The 22,684-nt window shown below is 38.7% G+C and overlaps 1 protein-coding gene across 1 annotated transcript in view; it reads right to left on the bottom strand.

Moving 5' to 3' along the window:
• Positions 1-22,684, bottom strand: part of ERBB4 (erb-b2 receptor tyrosine kinase 4) — a 970,081-nt gene that overhangs the window by 444,395 nt on the left and 503,002 nt on the right. The window contains exon 4 of the mRNA XM_019522894.1: positions 9,164-9,298. Coding sequence (XP_019378439.1) covers positions 9,164-9,298 — 135 coding nt within the window. The remainder of the gene's footprint in view (positions 1-9,163; positions 9,299-22,684) is intronic.

Below are 22,684 nucleotides of genomic sequence, written 5' to 3'. Positions count from 1 at the left end.
AAAGCTTTGCATAGCTTCATTAGCCAGTCATTTTAGTTCCAAAACTAAGATGATATACAAACAAGATGTTGCACATCCTAATTTTGATAATATAAAGGAATGATATTATACAAATGAAAGTCTGTTTTTAGAACAGTAACATTTTCTTATATCAGAATTTCCAGCTCAAATTTTCTGCAACTGTATGGAAACCTCAAACAAAGCTTAAGATAAATTAGTATGAAACTAACTGGTGTATTTTTATTTTGTAAACTAAGTAGAAAACTTAAACAATAAAAATATGAGACTTTTTTAAATAATTCATCTTTAATAGTAAAATACATACAAAACTTCTTGTGATATTTATGAAGAATCATTATGGACCCAGCACTTTGTAATACATATCAGTGCTCTGGAAGTAAATATAAAATCCCTAGTGCTAAAATGTGTGGATGAAAAAGATTGAAGGAGAGTGGTAAATAATGATGAAAAACTGGGTGGTCTTACAAGAAGATCTGCATCATGTAGTCAGCTAGGCTTATTCAAACAAAACGCATTTTAAGAAGGCCAAACACAAGGAGGCAGATTAGGAACAAAATTTGCAGGTTAAACCAACAAAACTAGATTGTATCCTCAATCTTGTTAAAGGACTTAGGGGTCACAGAGCATAAGCAACTGAGCATAATCTTATAGCATGATTCTGTGGGGGAAAAACGCTAAATGGAACAAAAAAGAATACAGTAGTGAGTAGAGGTAAAAAGGTGACCTTACCTCTGTAAATGGCATGTGTGAAACCAGTACTATATTCTGTTTTGGTTTCTTTATATTAAAAAAATATGATTTTGAACAATTGACAAGACTACATAGAAGAGACCTAAAAATTATTCTGATGATAATATCTTTATTGTGAGAGATTTAAGGAATTCTCTTTCTGTTTAGTTTGTCAAAAAGATCAAGAGCGGACTTGATTACAATAATAACTGCCTTCAAAAGGGGAAAATTAAAACACTTTTTAGTATGCAGTAATTTAGTGAAAAATACCATAACAAAACCCGTGATTGGCTGTAAATGTGGATACTCTAATTAGAGAGAAAACACACATTTTTAACACTGAAGATGATTAGCCAGTCGAACAAGCCACCATGTAATCACATAGATTTCTCCATCTCTTGCAGTTTTCAGATCAACAAATACAAGTTACAGGGCTCAGTAACAGACTAACTTGATGGCATTCTGTGGCCCATGTTACATACACATAAGATAATCTAATGGTCCCTTCTGGCCTTAAAATCTATGCATCAATGAATAACTTCTGGTTATGTCAATACCACATCTCCAGTGCTCCCTAAGAATATCACTCCTGAGCAGCTCGACTCACCCACTCCAACTAATGTGCCAAACCTAGAAAAGAGGCAGCAGAGCCATTCCTGGGGTTCTCTCTTCTGCTGCTTTCAAAATCAAACTTCAACTCACTGGAAAGAAGCGTTGGGGAACACCACTGGAGGGGTTTCATTGCAGGGTTTGGCACATGCAACAGTAGCAGGGGTAGTGGGTGTCATGATTTAGAGCAACCCCGCCAGCAGTACTGCATCACAGTTTAGATATAACCATAAGATGATATTAAAAGAGGGGATGAAAGTTTATGCTAACTTTTCCCTTTCAATTCTGCATAGATTTACAAAATCACAAAGAGCTGAAGATTTTGTTTTCCACTCTATAATATAATGCATGCTGTGCAACAAAACAACAGTGGTCATGGGGGAGCTCAGGAGCTTTGTGTATCAGGTGGTACCATACATAATGCAGTTGCAGAATAGTATACAGTTATGTATAATAAATCATTTCAGATATAGTTACTGTCCATGTACTGGGAAAAAAAAAACCTGCCAACATTCAGATTTTACATAATTAATATGGGCCATGATCCAGAACAATGCAATTTGCTTACTGACTTTGGACCAGGCTCATGACATACTGTTTAAGTCACCACTTAAGAATGTTCTTAAGTGTCACTTACTTCATTTGAAACTGAGCACATACTGAAAGGCTGCCCTCAATAAGGATGTTTTCCTAACTTGTTTGGTATTAAAAAACAAAAGTAATAGTTGAAAACAATTTGAAATTAAATTTTGGTATTTTAAAATGCATCAATTAGTTTGAATTTATAACATTAGCAATGTACAATGATATCAGCCTAATAATTCAATCCTTTTTGACTTTGCTATGAACCTAGATTTTAAAACAAGCAAACAAAAAAACCCTCAATCTCAAAACAAAGTTCAGTCAAAACCTCTTAATTTAACTCTGAAATCCTACAAAATTGCTCCCTTTGTATGTTTTGTATATGCTTAGGAATTCCTATACTGTTCTTGCTGATAACAGAAGTTTTTAATGTACTTAAAACTCAGATCAAAGTGGCCTGACTTTTAGATAGTCTGAAGCTCAGTAAGAATAATAGCATTGAATATCTTTAAAAAAAAAATTAGGTCACTTTAACTCAGTCATCTGGGGAACTTCCTGATTGCATCGTCACTGGAGACTGAACATGAGGCCTCTAGCTTCAAAAGGCCACACACCATCCTTGAATTAAAGGAGCCACTCCATTATCTGGATACAGAAATAGACCGGTGTGCTCATATATGATATAGCCACTTGAGAAAGACAAAGGTAAATGTTAGTAGATTTTATACCAGGATTTTAAGGTGAGATTGTCATAAACACATAAATGAATTGAAGAATACTTCTCCTTGATTTTCAGCAGGTCCTAAGTCAGTTAAAAATCCCTTCTATAGGTGCAGAATTTTAGCAACTCAAGTTTGAATATGTCGATTTATAGTTAGTCAAAAACAGAAAACCCTGTTTTAAATGATAATCTTTTTTTTAAAGAAGCTTGCAGCTAAAATACATGCTAAAGGAAAGAACTGAATGTGGTAAATAATATTATTGTAGTGCAAAAGTCAAAACATAGGACAAAGAGAAATATATCCTTTTCGTAGACCCAGAGCAGAAAGGTGAGCCAGCTACTGTTACAATATTTATTACATTTTAGTGAAACAGAGATAGCTACATGCTACCAGCTACTAGCTGTATTAAGAACAGCATCACCATATAATTCAAAGAGCATCAAGTATAGGTTTTCTGCATTCTTGTTAAGAACATGATGTAGCGTATAAAATGTATTTAAGAAATAGAGAAAGAAACACCACTTACTATTCATAGATTTGTGGTATTACTATTAGACTGGTTAAGCCGCTTTGGCCTCTTTAGCTGGCTTCTTAACACTAACAACTACAAGAAAAATTTCAGAAAACAGAATCAAGAAAGGGCACTGGTAATTTCTAGAGTCCATTGGCCAAACTCAGCTCTGCTTATAGAAGTATAAGTTAAGAGTAGCTCCATGAAGGGAAACAAACACTGAAGCTAGGGAACTGGTATCAGTTTAAAAGCACTTAAATATCTCTCTGTCCCCTCTACTTCATGTTACTCTTCTTCTTGCCTTAGCAGGAGAAATTTCCAAGCAAAGTTATGCTCTGAAGTGGTACCATTGTGCTTCAAGTCTTGTTAGCTGCTCTGCACAATTGAGGACATGATAAGCATTGGGGGCTTAAAAAAAAAGCAAGTCAGCCAAAATGAAGTATGTGGAATATGGGCCATGACTTTGTTTTGCATCTATACCTATGGATATAGAAAGAGGCCAAGACATAAATTTAAAGACTTGGTTGGCTACATGGAGTGGCCAATCCTTTCAGAGGTTGAACCCTTGTTCTTCCTAGGTAGTGATCAGGGCTGCCAAATACCTGTAAATTTATTGACTTGTTCCGAGAAGCAGTGTTCTCTCAGGGCTTTGTGGACCTCTCCGCTCCTAGCCATGTTCTGCTGCTGATGCAATTCAGTCCCATTGGTTGTTTGAAATACTGCTAGGTCACAGGTAGGCTTCTTTGGGGTCTGAGCTGGGACAAGATCAACAGAGGTGCTGGGGGCAAGGCTGGAGGAGTGGGCTAGGTAGCTCAGTATGTGCAGGGTGCAGTCAGGGGCATATGAATGTAGGTGTTAGTAAGGAACCCCAGGGGTGGGGGCAGAACAGTTTAAAACCACTGCTGCAGTCAAGCAGGGTTGCCAACTCAAGAATTTATTTTTTAATGCACACTTTTTACTGACAAACAAACTTGTTTACTTGTTTACCAAGGATGATGCTAACCCCCTAAATTGAACTCAGCCTTTCTAACTGGGGTCTGGCAGTAAGGCAGGGCCTGGCAGAAGACTTAGATTTACATTATGTAAAACATCTATCAGTAAAAGCATGTGTCAGTAAAAAAAGTTTGGTTTTTAGTAAAAAGTCTGCAGATCGTCAGAAAAAAAATAGTTCTTGGGTTGGCAACCCCGGTGGTAATGAACAGTAGTGCTATGCGAAACGGCTACGTTTCATTTCAGTTTCAGATTTGGCATTTTGGAGAAACAGTGATTTATTTCGGTGTTTCATATCACTGTTCTATTTTGATTTGGCCAAGTCTGTTTTGGAGTTTCAATGCTGTTTTTGTCATAGGCTATAATGGGGAATCACTAAAATGCTTTGTCAGGGTGGGCTTTTTTAAATTTATTTTTTAATCTCCGCACACTGGCTGCAGAACAGGAAGATGATAGCATGCTGCTGCTGCCAGCTGGGGACAGCACCAGCACCTGAATCTGCTCAGCACAGCCCATGCTGTGCACCATGCAGAACCTGGTACTGGCACTCACCCTGGCTGGTAGCAGCAGCCTGCTGTCATCTCACACTCAGATCCAGGTGCCTGCACCCCCCAGGAGGACTATGGGGCTGTGCCAGACTCCTCCCAGGGGAAGCAGACCCCCAGATCTACGTGAATGATGACAGCATGCTGCTGCTGCCAGGAAGTGATAGGAGTTTTGCTTTGAACAGTTTGAGGTGCAATTTCACAGAAACCCTCACACCTATCTCCTTGAAGCTTGGTGGGAGACATGCCCCCAGAAGGACCTACCATCCCTGCAATTTTCATCTCAATCAGGCAAGAAATGACAAAGTTATAGGCATTTTCATGATTTCCCATTATAGCCTATGGGCAAAATGTTGAAACACATTGAAACAGTGTCAAAACAGCAAAACAGTTTCGATGAAATGAAACAGAACAGTGCTTCAAAACAGAGAAATGAAACACTGACGCTTCAAAATGCTAAAACAGAAGTTGAAATGAAATGCTGCTGTTTCTCACAGCCCTATTGTTCAACTTCTAAACCCCCAGGAGCCACATGCCGTGGAGGCTGCACACTGTATTGGTCACATCAGGTACTCATTGTGGACACTCCCCCTATCCCACCTATACACCGTGTGGTCCCTCTCAACCCCCACTCTAATGTGCAGGTGCTATCATCCCCTTCCCCCAGTATGGCTCTGGACTCATCCTCTGCTCTCCACACTACCCCACGTCCTGCGGCAAAGGCAGGAGACAGCAGCTGAAGGGCAGAGGAGGAGAACTAGAAACTCCAGGAGCTATTGCAGCTGGAGCAATGAGGGGAGTGGCAGCTGAGTGAGAACCTTGGAGCCAAATATTAACAGCTCATGGGCTACTGGTTAGGCAACCATACTATTTATAATACTACTACTGTCTTCAGCAATGGTCCATTTTGTGGGAGAAGCTATCATACCTACATGGACTTATATGTACTGTCATCATTGACCACACCTGTGAAAATCTTTTAAGAACAGATGAGGCGTCTCTTATCTTCTGTGGGTATAATGTAATATGTAAGAAAGAATCAAAACCTTTCTAACAAACTCATTGTCCATTCACTTGTGATAAGCAAGATCTGGGAGGTCTAGCTAGAGTCTTAGTTATCCAGTACATCCTGGAGAGTGACATTTGTATCGACTGTGAAGAACACATGCCAGTTTCACAGGCCTCTGTATAAACCTCCCTTTTGAAAGTTGTAATTCAACATTAAAATCATTTTACCAATGCCTTTCAGCATCAGCACAAATAACTTGTCTGAAGTCTTTTTTTTCAGCTACCAGTAAAATATTCGCTTATTCCTTACTCTTGACAGATGGTAATAAGGTTCTCCTATTTCTCTGAGTCTCTTTCATTTGAAGACTATTTTTATATATTATTATTTAACTGCAGATATTTTAAAATGAATTCAAAAGAGAAGGCTGAGGGGGGATCTTGTGGCCTGTTATAAACTGGTTGGGGGGATCAGCAGGCGCTGGGGGAGTCCCTGTTCCCCCGAGCGCTGCAAGGAGTGACCAGGAACAATGGTCACAAGCTGGCGGAGGGAAGGTTTAAGTTGGACATCAGGAGGCGCTACTTCACGGTCAGGGCGGCTAGAGTCTGGAACCAGCTTCCAAGTGAGGTGGTGCAGGCTCCTACCCTGGGGGATTTTAAGAGGAGGTTGGACGACCACCTTACTGGGGTCATTTGACCCCAGTGCTCTTCCTGCCATGGCAGGGGGTCGGACTAGATGATCTGCTCAGGTCCCTTCCGACCCTAGAAACTATGAAACTATGAAACTATGAAAATGGAGATGTCTGTATGTTGAGTCTGAATAGTACTTAAACAATTATCTTCCAAAATTCAATATCTTTTATAATACCATCTTAGCTTCTTTTTATAGGATTTAGGTTCCTACTTATGCCAGATATGCTATTGACACAGTCTGGACTTCCTAGTTACATCAAATATTTATACAAACCCTGGATTTTATTTGGGACTATATTTGTTGTATAGGTAATTGTGTGTCTGCAAAATTCCATTGCTTAAAAGAAAGAAAAATGCATTAAAATGTTCTGAATGGACGTATTAATGGAATTGTAATATATTAGAGCTAATACATGTCATCAGCAAATAAACATTATTTAGGATATATTTGTAATTAAAGTACTTTGGTCCCACCATCACATGTTGGTCCTTTCCCGTGTAAAAATATAAAAAGATGAGGAAATATCAAAAAATGAGGAAAGAGAAATGAAAAAACAGAGCAGTAGGGTCTTTGCCTTAATAAGGGCAATAACAAAAACACAATCCTTATAACACAATAAAACATATACTTACAACATAGCAACATCACAATAAACACACAATCTTATATCCTAATATGGATTATAATAATTGCTGAATTAATTTAGGGTAGGATTTTCAAAAACTCTTGAGACACCGGCCTAACTTTGCATCTACTTAAGTCAATAACAACACTTTCATACACTAGTGACAGTACCAGTGTTATCACTTATGAAAATGCTAATTGCATTGATGCTGCTTTTGCATTTGTCAGGGGAGAGGGAGGAGAGACGGATAAAGTGTGAAAGACAATCACAACAACAAAAGATCTACAACACTGTGTGGATCAGCTGCAAAAAATTAACTATAACTGGGGGGAATAGCAGGAAAACTTACCATAGTTAAACATGGATCTGCTTTAACTATTTCATTTTCTACCCTATCTTGTGGAAGTTACCACATATTTCATTTAGGTGTACATTGCTGTGGTTTAGTTTCCCTTTGTTAGAAATCAACAAACAAAACATGTAGACTAGATCAGCTAATGCATGCTCATGAGTATGTAGATTGTCCCTCCTCTTTAAAGTGGCTTAATTTTTCAACTACCCACCATTAAAGTTTGTTTCTCTGCTGCAGTGGGCACTACTCACAAGTTCTTTCTATTTTGAAAGGTCTATCAGTCAGGGTCCCTCCAGATGAGCAGGTAAAAGCATTATGGGATCTGATGGGCAATCCACACAATTGCACTTCCTGCCATGCCACCCATGCATGGCAGGAGGCATGGTTGTGGGATCATTCATTAGATCATTTCATTCCTCACAACCAGTGCAGTGGAAGCTTGGGATCAGGGGGAGTGGGTGCCTGGGGTTAGTTAGATAAAGTTAGGCAATTATTGCAGAAACTAACCAATGCCACAGGCTAGGGACAGGCATTATACATAAACCAGTTTAAGTGATCAGAAACTGGTTTAAACCTGTAACAGAAAAGACATTCAGTTCACATAAACCAGCTTGAAAATGGCGGAAAAATTTAAGATAAACCTGGTTGAATGTAGTATCAGACTTAAATGATTGGGGTCAAACCAGTTTATATAATGTCTGTCCCAAACCCCTTCTTAGTTTAAATTAAACCAGACTTTCCCAGCATCCCAGATGCTTTGCAGCCCTGGGCTGGGTTAGGCTGGGCTGGGCTAGACTGTCCTCCTCAGAGCAGGGCTGGCTTTTCCCCTCTGGCTGGCCCCCTGGCTGGAGTTCTGGCAGAAACTGCCTGGCTCTCCCCTGCCTCTCCCTCCCACTCTGCTCAAGCAGAGACTCCCCACTCACCTCTCCCACAGCATGGACTGTAGCCAGCATGTGGTATGCCAGCTAATGCTGAGAGGTGTCTGTGTAAGGCAGACAGGACAAAAGCAGACAGGACAGTGTCCACTTAGGGGTTTTGGAACTAATCAACAGATAGCTGGTAATGTCCCTCCATTCCCTGCTTGGAAAAAATAGTTTAAGAAAAGCTTGAGCTAATGAGAGAGGATTTTGTTTTCTTGGTGGGGTGCTAAATGCTGTGTTACCAACTCCTGGCTTGCTCACTCCCTGGTCAGAAGCAGCAAGGGGGAGGGGGGGGCTCCGCAATCAGAGTATCCTGCCAGGGCCTCCCACAGCTCAGAACTCTGGGAGGGAAGGGAGTGCTGCTCTAGTGCCCCCTGGCTTCTAGCCTGACCCACTGCAGGCATGTGCCTGAATTTCTTCAGTCCAGACAGAACGTCTGTATGGTTGAAAACCAGTTCAGCCTAGCCAGGTTAAACTAACCTGCAAAGAATTAATCAATTCAGGCTTTTTGAATATCTGTCCCAAGCCACAAAGGACTGACTTAAGGCAGAAAATAAGAAACAGGAAGAACTGAAATCCTAACAGTAAAGTTTCTGTTTCCATAACTGTGTCATTTGAAAGAAATGGAAGCAAGGAAAAATATGATGAGCAAAAAAATTGGACTGGAGATACTTTTTGTTTTCTTTATTTGTTTCTTTTTCTTTTTTTCTTTATGTTAATGGATTTTTAAAGACTTCACCATAAGGATGGGGAACTTGCAATTAGTCTTCTACAACAGGGTCCACAGAATTCTTGGGACTGTATTCATATAATTGCGCAATGTGCTAACAGCAAAGTAGAAATAAAATAATTACTTACATTCTGAGCTGCCATTTGTTGGAACCAAAGTGAAGTTGGAGGCCCAAGGGTTACGCACAATGTCTTGCCAATGAATAGTGTCCGCATAGCAAAGAAATTTGTTCTGGCCAACATACACTCCTCCATTCAGTATTTCTGTGTCAAAGAAAAAAGCATACTTCCTAAGCCTTTTGGCACAGAGCTTATTAAACATAATCATTGGTTTTTCAGCCGGGATAGGACCTTTGAATTAAATACAAGAAGTATGACTAAAATTTAACACTTGAAAAATTGAAGGGCAAGTAGCCATTGTAAAATGAAAACATCTGTTTATACACAGAAGAGTCCTACATAGCTACAGGTTATATTGTCTTTACACCACTTAGACAAAGTGATGTCACAGTCTCTCACTGGGTTACTGGGAACACCTACTATTCCAGTCTAAACAGGGAAGTACTATACAATTAAATGTGCTACACAATTATTCTGACAAAAAAGAGTTTGTTAAGATGAAAAAAGAATGAAATGGTACATTCACCAGTCCATAATCAGGTGCATAGTTTAATTATGTGAATACAATTAACTCCCCCGCCCCCACATGAATGACATTTTCCTGGAAGTGGAATTTCTGTGATTCTGAACTGGATGCAAGTGGGTACAAATGTCATGACCACTAAAAACCATTCTCTACAATTGCAATTATAATATAGGTCTGTTGGGGAGGGGACAGGGAGGGAGGTTCTCTCCATTTTATTCTATAGTTATAAGCAATGGCTTTAAGCAAGGTTTCCAAGGCCTCCAGTTAAATCTCCTAAAATCATCCATGGTATAGACCGTATTCTGTAATTCATTTGAACTGTGAGAGCACAGAAAAAAAGATGCATGTAACTACCCTCTGAGCTTTATGGCTAAGTACAAACATTAAAAAAAGCCCAAGGCTGAATTGATTCAGTCTTTGCAGGTTAGTTTAACAACTGCACAGATTAAACTGACTAACAAGTGAACAGACATTTACTTTTTGCAGCCACCTGCCTGCAGTAACTTAGGCCAGGCACCAGGGGATGCTAGACCACAGCTCTCTGGCACATAGCCAGCATGGGCTGTGTTTGCTTCCTCTTCCTGCTGCCCCTGAGGTCTCTGGGATTTGCAGTCCAGAATCCCCCTAACTGGCCCCAGACCCCAGCCAGGGTTTGCCTGGTGGGGCTGTCCCTGTCCCGCACCCCCCCAACAGACAGGGCTGGGCTGGAAAGTATGCTGGGGTGCTTAGGGACTGTGATTTAACTTGAACTAGGAAGGGGTCTGGGACAGAAGTTTCATAAACTGGTTGACCCAAATCACTTAAGTCTGATACTACATTCAAGCAGGTTTATCGTAAACCAGTTTCAGCCATTTTGAAACTGGTTTATGTGCACTGAACTTCTGTACTGTTACAGGTTTAAACCAGTTTCTGATCACTTAGCCCTGTTTATGTGTAGCTTCTGTCCTTACCCTATGTGACAGGCTCTGGCCCCATGTTTGGCTCCTTCGGCCATGAAGTTGCCCTAAGTAGGCAGCTGAAGATTCACCAGTCCTAGGAGGATACCAGCTTATTCAGACCACAACATAATAGTTGTGTTAGGGGAGAGGGATAGGAAGGGGGAGAAATAAACCTATTGGACCTATCTTATTACTGTGGATAGAGTCAGTCTCTCCCCAGTGAGATGTGGCGTCACAGAGTGCACTTCCAACAGCGCATTTAAATTTCTGATTATCAGGGAAGATGAAATGTGAATTAATAGAGATGAAGTCTAACCTGACAGAACAAAGAACCTGAAACAAAGGCTGATAAAGACATTACAGCAGCATTTCCAAATTAAAGGATGTTAGTGCTCTGAGGAAACAGTGGTTTTCAAAGCTATGGCTCTTCTTTTTTTAATTTAGACAAAAATGATTTTCCATTTTCCTTGAAATGTCTCATGCGGAAAACTCCATGGAACTTCACTAATCACACCCCCAGAACAGTTAAAACTCCTGGACAATACATCTCTATCAGAAAGTTACCTGTTAGCCCCAAAAACATGTTGTACTTTAAGCTGCTTCAGTAAAAATTTCTATATTCAATAGGATGAAACCTATTTCTTTTTATGCAGAACACTGCAAAGCATTGCAGCAGAAAACTGTACCACATCTCCAATTTGCACTGCACAGAATTCAGCCTTGGGGAAAATGGGTCTAAACCAGTTTTACATAATTTTTGAACTCTTTTGACTCTGAATTGCTCCAGGGTTGGCAATGCTCTTGGCATAATTTAGATATCCTTGCAAAGCTCATTTGAATGACTTCAGCATCTTCTATTCTCTGTGGATGTATCACTGCCCAGAACCTATGCCATCTTATGTGATGTATCCTTGCCCCTGAAATGCTTTGCCTGTCTTCCATAGTATCCACACCATCATCACTCACTTTATCTAGGGTTTCACAGTCCCTTAACATTTTTCCATCATTTTTACCCAGCTGGAGAGAAAGTAAGGCTTTCACTCTAAGGGATTTAAACTGACAGTTGGCATGTTTCTTTTGACCATGATAATTTTAATTTACAGCACTGAAAACAAGAGATAACAGTACACAATACACGGAAAAAGAAAGGCAGAGATTCCTGACTATGTAGACAAGTAGGTACATAAGAACATACAACCCCCCCCAAAAACCTACAACCTACATACAACTATCCCTCCCCATAGATCTCTTATGAAACACCTAAAACTTTTTTTGCTGAATTTCTTCTGGGTGATTAGAGTAGGAAATGAAATGACAGCTCTCTTGGTGTATTTTATCCTTTTTTAAGCATTGAGACTGTAGTTAGTCCTTGTACAAGGAGCACTGCAAAGGGATGCTCAGAATGGGGAAGGATTTTAAATATCACTCATTTAACTATTATCTTTTTTTAACCTTCTGTCCTCTATCCTTTTATTTTTTCCTCAAATTTGGAAAGTCATTAGTGTCCCATCATTTCATTATTCAGCAGCAGCGCCTAGACTGATTGCTTTAACAAGCATGACTTGTTTCTGTATCTCCCTAAAGACCTGATTCCTCAAATCTCAACAGAGAAACTTCTACTCAAGGCAGAAGCAGCAGCAGGATATCATTCTGAACAATCTCTTATTTTACATTCTGGATCCTGTTGGTTCTAATCTTTACTTCTTTGTGTTTCTAACACTGACCCCTACATTTTCAAAGCAATGGACAAGCTTTTAGTCATGTGACTCTCATTGAAGTTAATAGGAGCTGTGTAGCTAAAACCCCATCCACAACTTAGTGTCATAGATTCAAGTCTTCACAAAGAAAATGTGAAGGTTACTTACTAATGGCACCTCAGAATGACATTAAGTGGCACTATACAGTAGGACTGTCATCCTTCTTAAAGAGATATTAGAAGTACATTTTGACTATCCTAAAAATGGTTAGGGTTATTTGTAGTCTACATTGCTAAAGCAAGTCTTTATAAACTTCTCAAGGGAACATGAATGTCTACAAAAGCATAAGGAACAAGTCACTACATTCTTCACTAGAAATATTAGGATTTACATGCCGCAGCATATAAAGGAGACAGGACCCATGAAGATAGTATATTAAATAAAGGATCATTTTCAAATTCCCTCGCCCACTGTATTAATCAGTTAGTGGTACTGACAATTCTTTCTAGGAAGCCTTTGGTTTAAGAGCCTGGCTTTTCCACTGGATAAAGGGCTTAAAATAAAGACAAAAATGATAATCTTATATAATAAGGCATCCAGATTAGAAGCATGGTACTGACCTATATGATATTCTTATTATCTTTAAAATAACCCACACAACATCTGTTAGCAATTCTGCCCTGAGAAAAATGCAGGATTTATAAAGATATTTTAAAACATGATTAGTGACTATTTCTCCCTTCAGCTTTAAACAGTACTGCTGTCTTGATGTACTCAGCTATCTGTCAGAGATACAATTTATTTGTAGAGACACTCATGACAATATTTAACAGGAATTTTCCTATTTTTCTTGGAATCTTTGGAGCATTCAAATATACCAAGTAGTGTCTTATTCTATGAGTAGTTCCATTATTTTCAATAGCCTAGTAGTGGTCAAGATGCTTAGTTCTGATATTGTACACTGAATAGCCCCTTTACTGTATCTCAAAAAAAAATTCCAGCGTCAACTAAGGTTTACTCAAAGGAACGTGAATAATGTTCTAACCTTGAACAACACTTTATTTAAATAATAACCCTTGCATTGTCTGTCCTAGCTTTTTTATTTTTTGATGACAATGTACTGATATTCACTGAATTGTGCCTTTGTTGGCTAGTGATCTATTGAATGTTAATAAGGACAATCATCGAGTTAGGTGCTAAAATGGAATTACAATATAAACTGGGCTTGAAGATAAGAAAGCTAAGGGAAGATATTAGATTCATTTTTTTCATACACTTTGGTCCTTTCCTTTCTACTAAATCCATCTCACCCACCCCCAACCCCAACACCCGTCCCATTGGCCTTATTCATTGTATTGCCATCATTTTCCTCATGAACGAATCCTCAGCTGGTATAAACCCACAATGGCCTACTGGCTTCACTGAATCTACACTGATTTACATTAGCTCAGTATCTAGCCCCAAACTGTTTTGCTTCTCCTTGTTTTCTTTTACCAAGAACAATACTTGGAAAGACCTAATAAACCCTATTACATGTTAAGCAAATGAAGCACAAATGTAATCAATATACAATAGAGCTGCAGTATAATGAACTCACCATCATAAAGTCATTGTCTAGTTTTAAATTTACAGCACTGAAAGCAAGAGATAATGTTAAACAATAAACAGAAGGAGCAAGGCAGAGATCTTTTCTTATACAGACAAGTTGAAGGAAAAAGCCATACAAAAAACTGACTTCTTTTGTCTGTATGAAACACCAAGTTGCTTTTTGTTGAATTCCTTCTTGAAGATTAGCGTTGGCAATGGAATGACAGCTGCCTTAGTGCGTTTAAGTTTTTTAACTATGGAGACAGGAGCTAGTTCTTGTACAAGTAGTACCAGAAAGGAACACTTACAATGAGAATAGATTTTAAATATCACTTACTTTACATACGTTTTTCCTTTTGCACTCTCAGAATAATTTTTGCAAATTAGGAAACTTACATATGTGGAATCACTGTTCTGAAGTCTAAAGAAGGAAATCCAACACTTCAAGTTCAGTTCTCAACTGCTCAAACTATGCAGTACATCATGGGCAAAAATCTCCAACAGAGTTCCCAAACAGATGTGGTAAGGGGGGAGATTTACAAAAGGGAATAAAAGTCTTTTAAAATACAAATCCTGTTGGCTGCCCATAGAACTTGGGCTTCCAAATATATTACAGGCATTTGAATATTCACTGCTAAATCACTGATGACAAAGTAGAATTATCAGATTAAAAATATAACTATCTTCCATTCCACTATAAAGACAGGTAGCATGAGCAAAGAACAGGCTCCAGCTTCTCTCTTTATCTTCATCATCACAGGAGTAGAATCCATAAAATACCAAATATAGGTTGCTTTAATTCCTGTGGCTATTTTATTAAATAGAGCACTGCTGCATGCATGAGAACAAAGATTTGCAAATTTTGAATAATATATAAACAATTCTTCATCCAGCAATTTACTCCAAATATCTATTACCCATTATATTTGCTACTCATCAGCTTCAAAGGATCATAATCATTACCTTTTCACATAGGTGACTAACCACACAAATCATAATTTAAGGGTGGGTGCAAATGTTGGTGATACCTGGTCTACAATCGTTCCACTTGTTTTAACTTGTTCCTGATTTAAGTTCATTCATCTACTCATGTGAACTAACTTAGATCAGGCCTGCCATTTTTGGCCCAATTTAACCCCCCAAGAATGTCTGCACAGATGGACATATAAATTGAACTAACCCTAGTTGTGTTTATCTAAATGTAATGTCACCTATACCCAAGGTGAACAGCTCAGAAAGAAGACAAAAGGAAAAATGAGTTATCCTTACCATACAGTGAATTCATTGAAAATGAATACATCAGAATAGCAGGTTTATAAATGGTTTTGACTAAACATACTTAGATTTAGAAAGGGATGATCTTTTCTTGAGCTTGGGGGTTAGTTTAGATGACCTGCCTTCTAGCCCAAGTTTTTTATTTGATTCATAAGGTGCATTATTTGCAATGAATATTTTGACCAATTCTCATCCTTACTGAGGAATGAAAAGTCAGTTATTAACAGCCAACATTATAACAGTAGATTAAGGCCAAACTCTCAAGTAAAAACCTTTTAGTGTAAGATGTGATCCATATACTAGGGGGAAAGAAAAAATGATAGTATGAGAAGGAAAAAAACCCCCTTTTGTTAGCATGTTTCCTGCCAACTTTGCCTGTGCAGTATCTGTTTAGACTGTCCATTCTTGGGGTGAGATTTCTTTCTGCACCCATTAAAGAAAAAGAAAGAAATTTTGTATCTTTTCACGGTCAATAAATTCCCTGTTTACTGCCACTTCACCCACTTTCCTAAATGGATTAAGGTTGTATTTTATATTTTCTGGTGCCATAAAGGACCCTAGAATACAAGAAACTCCTATTGGTTTCACTTTAACTTTCAGGGGATGTTGCGTGGGTCTGACAGTAGATGGTGTCCTAAATGTTTTTTCCCTTTACATCTAAAACAATACTGTTACCCAAAGTTAGAAATTAACTTTCTACCTCTGGATTTATCAAACCAGAACCCCAGCTGGACTGGAGGGTTGTAGAGAGAGAAAAAATAAACGATCAGTGTGAAGGGAAGAGGGGGGAAGCCATCAAATATCCATTGTAGCCAGCCAAAAGACTTTTTAGAAGTAAAAATTGAGTGTTTATATGTTTTAAGACTTCTCTGGAAATCAAGCAAAAGTAATGCTTTACAGCATCCTGTACAAGAAATAATTTGCACATACAAATTAACTATTCTTGGCTGTTGTCATCTGATCTCAATCTTCCAGGTCAGCATCCATTGAACCGATACATTTTTGGATACTGACTGTTGAATCTTCCCCAACATCTCCCAGAAGATAAGGATCTGTTGTCAGATATTCTGTCACTTTTGCAACACTTTCATATTTTATCCAAGATGCCAGATACACCATCTCTATAACAGCTTTGGCCTGGAAACTTCATGCCTGTTCCACCAACAAACTTTTTAGTTACTAATATAGTGGACTGCTGATGACCCACTGGGAATGGATTCCCAGTCCATTATTAATTCCACAAATCCATTATTCATGAGAACTGGATGCTTCAAGTGACAAAACTTTATACATCATCAGTCAAGATAAGAAGATTGTATACAGATGCTTTAAGAAGAGTTGGACTGTGTAAAATTAAAATGTCACTTTTGCATTGGGAGATGAGCGGAGTTTGATAATGGAAATAAAAAATGTAACCTGTATTTCAGTTCAATGGCCACAATCAAAAGCTCATGGATTTGGATGCTGCATATCAACTAGAAACCCTGCACAGCCTTTGATCTCAATTACAAAATGTTGAGTAAAGATTAACTGGGTCATTGGTTGGAAACCAGTTCAAGGCCTGATGGTAACAGTAAAATATTCTTTATTTCTGTTCCACTGTGTTGCATGACATACACACTGTGGAACCAGATTTTCAAGTGTGCTCAGCAACCCAACCATCGTCATATTACAGCCAGATTTCCAAAATCACTCAGCATCCAACATAAAAATCTAGCTATTGATTTTTTTTAATGGTTAACTGGAAACTGGACTCTTTTGAAAATCTACTCCCATCAATGGGTGCTTAGCCCTTAGAAAATCCAGATTATCACTACACACATTCAAACAAATATTAGATGGTTTCACACTTATTTCCACCACTTATTTTTTGTTTTAATTTGGTATGGCTCTAGCACTCAGAAAACCAGGTTTTCCAACTGGATTTTCTTTTTATAAAGGTAATTCTTTTTTTAACGGATTCTTTCATCAACATAATAATAAAAAATTTCAACTCAACCACTCTATTGATTTATCACTAGAAGAAGAATTAGTCCACTTATACTTGAGAAAACATGATAAGATAGGTGGAAAATAAGCATTTTTCTTATAAAATTAAAGTCAGGTCAGGATGCCTCAATTTCCCCATATGTAAAACCTAGACAATAGTACTTTGCCATTATTTGTAAAGCTATCCAAAATCTACACCGAAAAAAGCATTATTTATATTATAGTTGCATGCAAGGGATAGGGGTATTGGATAAAGTTAGGCAATAATCCTTCCCCTGAAAAGGTTGCAGGTAAGAATACATCTAGAGGTCTTTTTCCATCTCCTTGAGGATATTTATCTACCTAATGCCCACAAATTTGGAGGGAAAAAGTTGAATCTGCTTAACAATAGCTCAAGAAGAAAACAACTGTTTCAGGTACAAGTTCACCTACACCCGCTCAGTTTGATGAAGAAGTTTGTATTGTGACTGTTCTATTGCATTATGCACATTATTCCTGACTCTGTGGGTGCCCTGAATTCCTTATTTTTAGGCACAATAAATTAATGTGTCAAATTATTAAGCAATTTAAACTTTTGAAAGGAGAAACAGTGTAAATCATTCCAGCCTTTAGCAATAAATGTGCTGGATTTACAACACCTTTTCCAAGCATCTATTGTACTTTCGAGGAACTGAATATTAGTATATAGCTGAATATTACGTTAATGGGCCCAGTTCTCCATTGACTTGCACCCTCATTATTTTTAATAGTGCAAAAAAGAGTGTAAAGCACAGCAGCTTTGATTTTACAATAGCCAGGGCAACTGTATACAGTACAAAGTGGAGAATCATAGCGAATAATGAGTAGGCAACAGAAGCAGCTAAGTAAAGCAAATAATGCAAAAAAACCACTAAACAAAGAATCCCCCCCCCCAAAAAAACCCCCAAAAAACAAAGCCTTACACTAAAGGCAAGAAAATAGTAAGATGTAAATCCATTCTAGCATTTAATTCTCTGTGTAACAGGGATTGTTTTTAAAGCACAAAGAAAAGGAAAATCTTCACACAGCCTATTTTGTTATAGTTCATATCAGCTAGGGGTGTCGTTCAACTGGGTAAATTTGCAGTATTAGCACTTAATGGTAAACAAATTAGCATCTCTTTACAATCCACCTAAAATAGAAAAGTGTGCTTAATTTAATACACAACGCACGGAAAATGGCAGGTCTTACATATGTTGATCCTGATTCAGCAATATACTTAGATGTGTGTGTGGAATAGTCTCATTGGTTTCAATGGGACATGAAGTTAGGCACATACACAAAAATCTTCCTGAACTGGTGCTTCTTAAAGAAAGTGTGAGGAAGTACATTTGCAGCTGGCAGTTCCTTTAAATCCTTCATTCCCTGAAGTTACTCACTCCTTCCACTTTAAATTAAATGAAAAGCTGTCTGCATTGTTCCCTCTCCACAGTGGGATCACTCTAACATTAGGCACTTAATGACTCCATGCCTCAGTTTCCATGGGATAACTGGGAAGAAAATAGGCTCACGGGAATGCTGAGAGGCAAAACTGTTTAATGTGTGCAAGTTGCCTGGAGATTTCTGCATGGAAACTGCTACTACCAAAAGCCCACTCCTATCTGTTTCACCTCGTTCTTCTCTCCATCCTCCAGCTGAACTAAAATGCACTAAAATAAACTAACTTTCTTCCGTTCTAACCAGGTCTTCCTGGTAAGGTTTGTTTGGGCCTGGGGTGTGGGTAGTCCAAAACTTTGTGAATTCATGTTAACTCTATATTCCTCAACAGCATGAGTAGGCTGACCATAAGGAAATCCTGAACATCAGGGACATTCATCTGAAAGATCCTGCCCCCCTTCCCTCCCAACCCATGCTCTCACAACTTGGTGGGGGTCAGGCAGTGTGACAGGCAGGCAGAAGAGCCTGTTTGCCCACCTGCAAGGTGCTCTGAGCTGCTCTGACTCCTGGCCAGACTACAACCCATGCTCCTGCTTTTCCAGGATGCCCATTATAATACTGAACAGTTGTCTGGGATAGGCCTCTGAAATCTGGGACTGTCCCAGTTACCCAGGACATCCGGTCACCCTAAGCATGGGGCAGTTGCCATGTAAGAAAAATAATGGCTATGCAACTGCCATCTGTATCCTAATGCACACATACAAGGAAAATAATTAGGATGCACAAGCACCATTAATTATGATATCTCTGAACTTCTAAGCACTTGATTTTACAACCTTAGGATTCTTTAAACATAGCTTTTTAGAATATAATACAAGGATGTGGATTTATAAGAGCAATTAACTATAAGTAACAAATGTTCTTTATTTACGGACTTCTTCCTGCTTTCATAAAGCCATATTCCATTTTTTTTCATGAAATTTCAGCAAAAATATAACCTAGCATAGGGGAAGTGCTACATATGAAACACAATAGTCCAAAAATATAAAGAAAAAAAAGAGGGTGTAATTCAAAATGCAGAATTTCTGTCCCTTTCACCGTTCATAGTCCCATGTCTCCCACGTGGGTCTCCAAACTTTGCTAGGTAGGTCTCAAAACAAAATATTTTGGACTCTATTTGGAAAAAAAAAATTCAAGTCCTGAGTCTGTGATATGGTTAATCAGATGCCTAGGGAGAGTGTCACATTTTAGGGGCTTATACCCTGAAGACACAATCTTAGGCTAAATAGGAGCACACCTATTGGAGTTATATTTTTGTTTATAATACACATCACCAAAAGAGCAAGATACAATATAAAGTCAATATCCAAAACAGTCTAGGTGTTTTCACCCAAGTGTCCAGTATGTGTCCACAGATATACCATTCTGGGACGCTATGGGAAATTGACCATTCTGGAAAATGATTAGGTGGCCCCTGCTGAAAGATGGAGGCAAGTAGTTTTTTGTCTCATGAGAGGTCCTAGGTGCGGAAAGGACCTCAGAAGTCAGGAAATCAGGAAGAAGATACCCTGAGCTGATTGTATTGCTAAACTGTTTTGTTTTTTTTGCTCATCACCCGCCTCCCCCTTTAAAAGGGAGAAAAGGAGAGATTTTGAACTCTACATCTTTTGTGGACTGTCTTTGTACAGAATGTTGGGAACGGTGCCTGTTGACCATCATTATAAAATACCTCACATATTGCAACACATCGTTCTGTGCCTTTTAAATAATTTATTTTTTGTGATAAATAATCATTTGTTGTTCTCATCATAGATGCATTTGGATATTTGCCACTTGCAGAAACAGTAAAAGGATTTCAACAAAAGAAAACACAGCTGTGGGCATTTGATCACCCCAAAGCTGATGGAAAATGCTGAATTTAAAATAAGTTGTTCCCCTTAGTCAATAGGGAGCAGTGAGATAGGAGGAGACAAAACCTGATTGTCTGAAACTAAGCAAATCAGTGCAAACCAAATTTCACCTTACATAGCCACATAGACCAAGCTCAGCACAGTTATCACAATACTTCTGTTCTCTTAATACTCCTGGTCTGTCTCCCTTTAGGGTAACAATACATGCATTGGGTAATTCATTTTTATGTTGCCAGTTGCAACTATTGCTTGAAAAGTTTTTCCTTGTCAGGTCATTTACTATCTAATATTGTGATCAAACCCTGTAATGTTTCATGTTCACCAGTGGCAGCTCTCCATTTATCGTTCTTGTCTGCTGAGGTACGTAAGTCTGAAACTACATTATTCCTGCTCTTCTATCATAGGTTCTTTATGTGAGGTATCCTGAGAATAAATGTTTCATGGCAATTTGTCTGTCATTGATGCATTCTTTCCAGGAGTAGGTTTTGGGTTTTTATTTTTTGTCGTTGTTGCTTTTTTAAATAATCCTCAAAGTCAAACGACAACATCAGAAGCATCCTGTGCAAGTCTAGGAACATTTGAATGCAACAGATTTTCTCATCTGCATTCTAGTAGCTAGTGATCTGGCATTATTAGGACTTTCTTTCTGTAAGTGTTTTTGTTCCTTTCCCCAACTAAGAACCATCACAAAGCTTGATTTTTATGCTAAGCAATGCTTGGTTACTGTACCTGAGAAAATTGCCGACAGCCTTCTCTCTTAGAGCAAAACTATTGCAGGAACATTCTGCTTGGGATCAACACAGAGAAATTCCTTGTCCATAACATGAAAAATATAAAAAACTTCAATACAATAACAATTTTCTTCATTTTCAGAAAAGCTATAACACTTGATTATGTCCACTCCATGGAACCCTTTTCTTTCAAAATTGTCATAATGGAATAATCCTGGAGTAATAACACAGCTGGTTCCAGACATACCCTATCATTTTGTATAAACATTAGCATAGTTACTTGTATCTGGGACACCTGGCACATGTTCACTTAATGGCATGATGGGATCTGTTCCCCAATCCCAACATTCAAGCCTCCTGCCATGCCACACGTGCATGCCAGGGTGCATGATTTAGTATTTGGGATTAGATCCCAGTTGCACCATTACTACTTGCTGGTGCAAGCTGAGCCCAGGATTATTATTATAATCCTGTGTTTACCCGGGACCAGCAAGTAGTAAACAGAGTGCCCAGTGAACAGTGCATTCCTAGGGCTAGGATCAATGGTGAGCTGATTGCCAGTCTCAGCCCTGGGACCACAACATAGCTGGTTGGAGACTCCAATGAGGTCCTGGGGCCGGGACCCATAACCAGCTGACTGTGCATCCCAGCCCCAGGACTGCACTGGGGCCTGTCCCAGAGTCCCCTATGCAGCAAGTATCTGGCTGCATAGCGGGGACCTTTCACACGTTCAGTTTAAAGTGTGATAGAAGTCAGCCACAAGATTATAACACATTTTGTGGATTAAATTTTGTGGCTTTTTTCCTGTTTTATCATGGCATTAATTGCTTAAATGTGTGGCCAGGGTATTATTTAAAACGTGATTAACTGGTTGATTGCACCTTAAGTGTAATGTCTGCCAGAGACCTGCGAGGGACCTAATTTCATGTCAGCCTTAGTAACTGCATAATCTAAGCCACTCATGGAATCAAAGTGAAGGCTGTTTCTATAGAGCTTGATGTTTCTTACTTGGGATCTTTTAAAATACACTGTCATGTTTCACTTTCAGGATGTTAGGCATTAACTGACAGATAATGGCAGCTATTAGAACTAGAAATGCAGTGAAACCTTTTTGGGGTGTTATTTGCCTGTATCTTGTAGCAGAATCCCTGCACTGAAACTGCAAAGAGTCTGGGCAATGAAAGGAAGAAACTGGAACTGTCTCCCTTGGAATGGGACACAAAAAACAGGCATAGGAATAACAGAAACATGGTGACATAGTAGATATGACCTGAATAATGGTGCTGAAAGGGAGCAAAACACAGGAAAAGAGAGAAGGGAGAAGTAGTCTGACTTGTTTAATTTCTGTTGTAATCGCTTCATAAAAAATCAGCAGCTACCACGAGTTTTGAACTTAGTGATAAGACACTATAAATAAACCGTGCTAAGGGTGTGTCACCTTTAAAACTTTTGTGGAGGCTGTAAGGGGTGATTGTGAGTATT

This window comes from Gavialis gangeticus, unplaced genomic scaffold, assembly GCF_001723915.1.
Source record: "Gavialis gangeticus isolate Ggan-Ray unplaced genomic scaffold, GavGan_comp1, whole genome shotgun sequence".
Classification (NCBI taxonomy): Eukaryota; Metazoa; Chordata; order Crocodylia; family Gavialidae; genus Gavialis; species Gavialis gangeticus.
The sequence above is the reverse complement of the archived record's forward strand: the minus strand, read 5'-3'. Positions and strand labels throughout refer to the sequence as shown.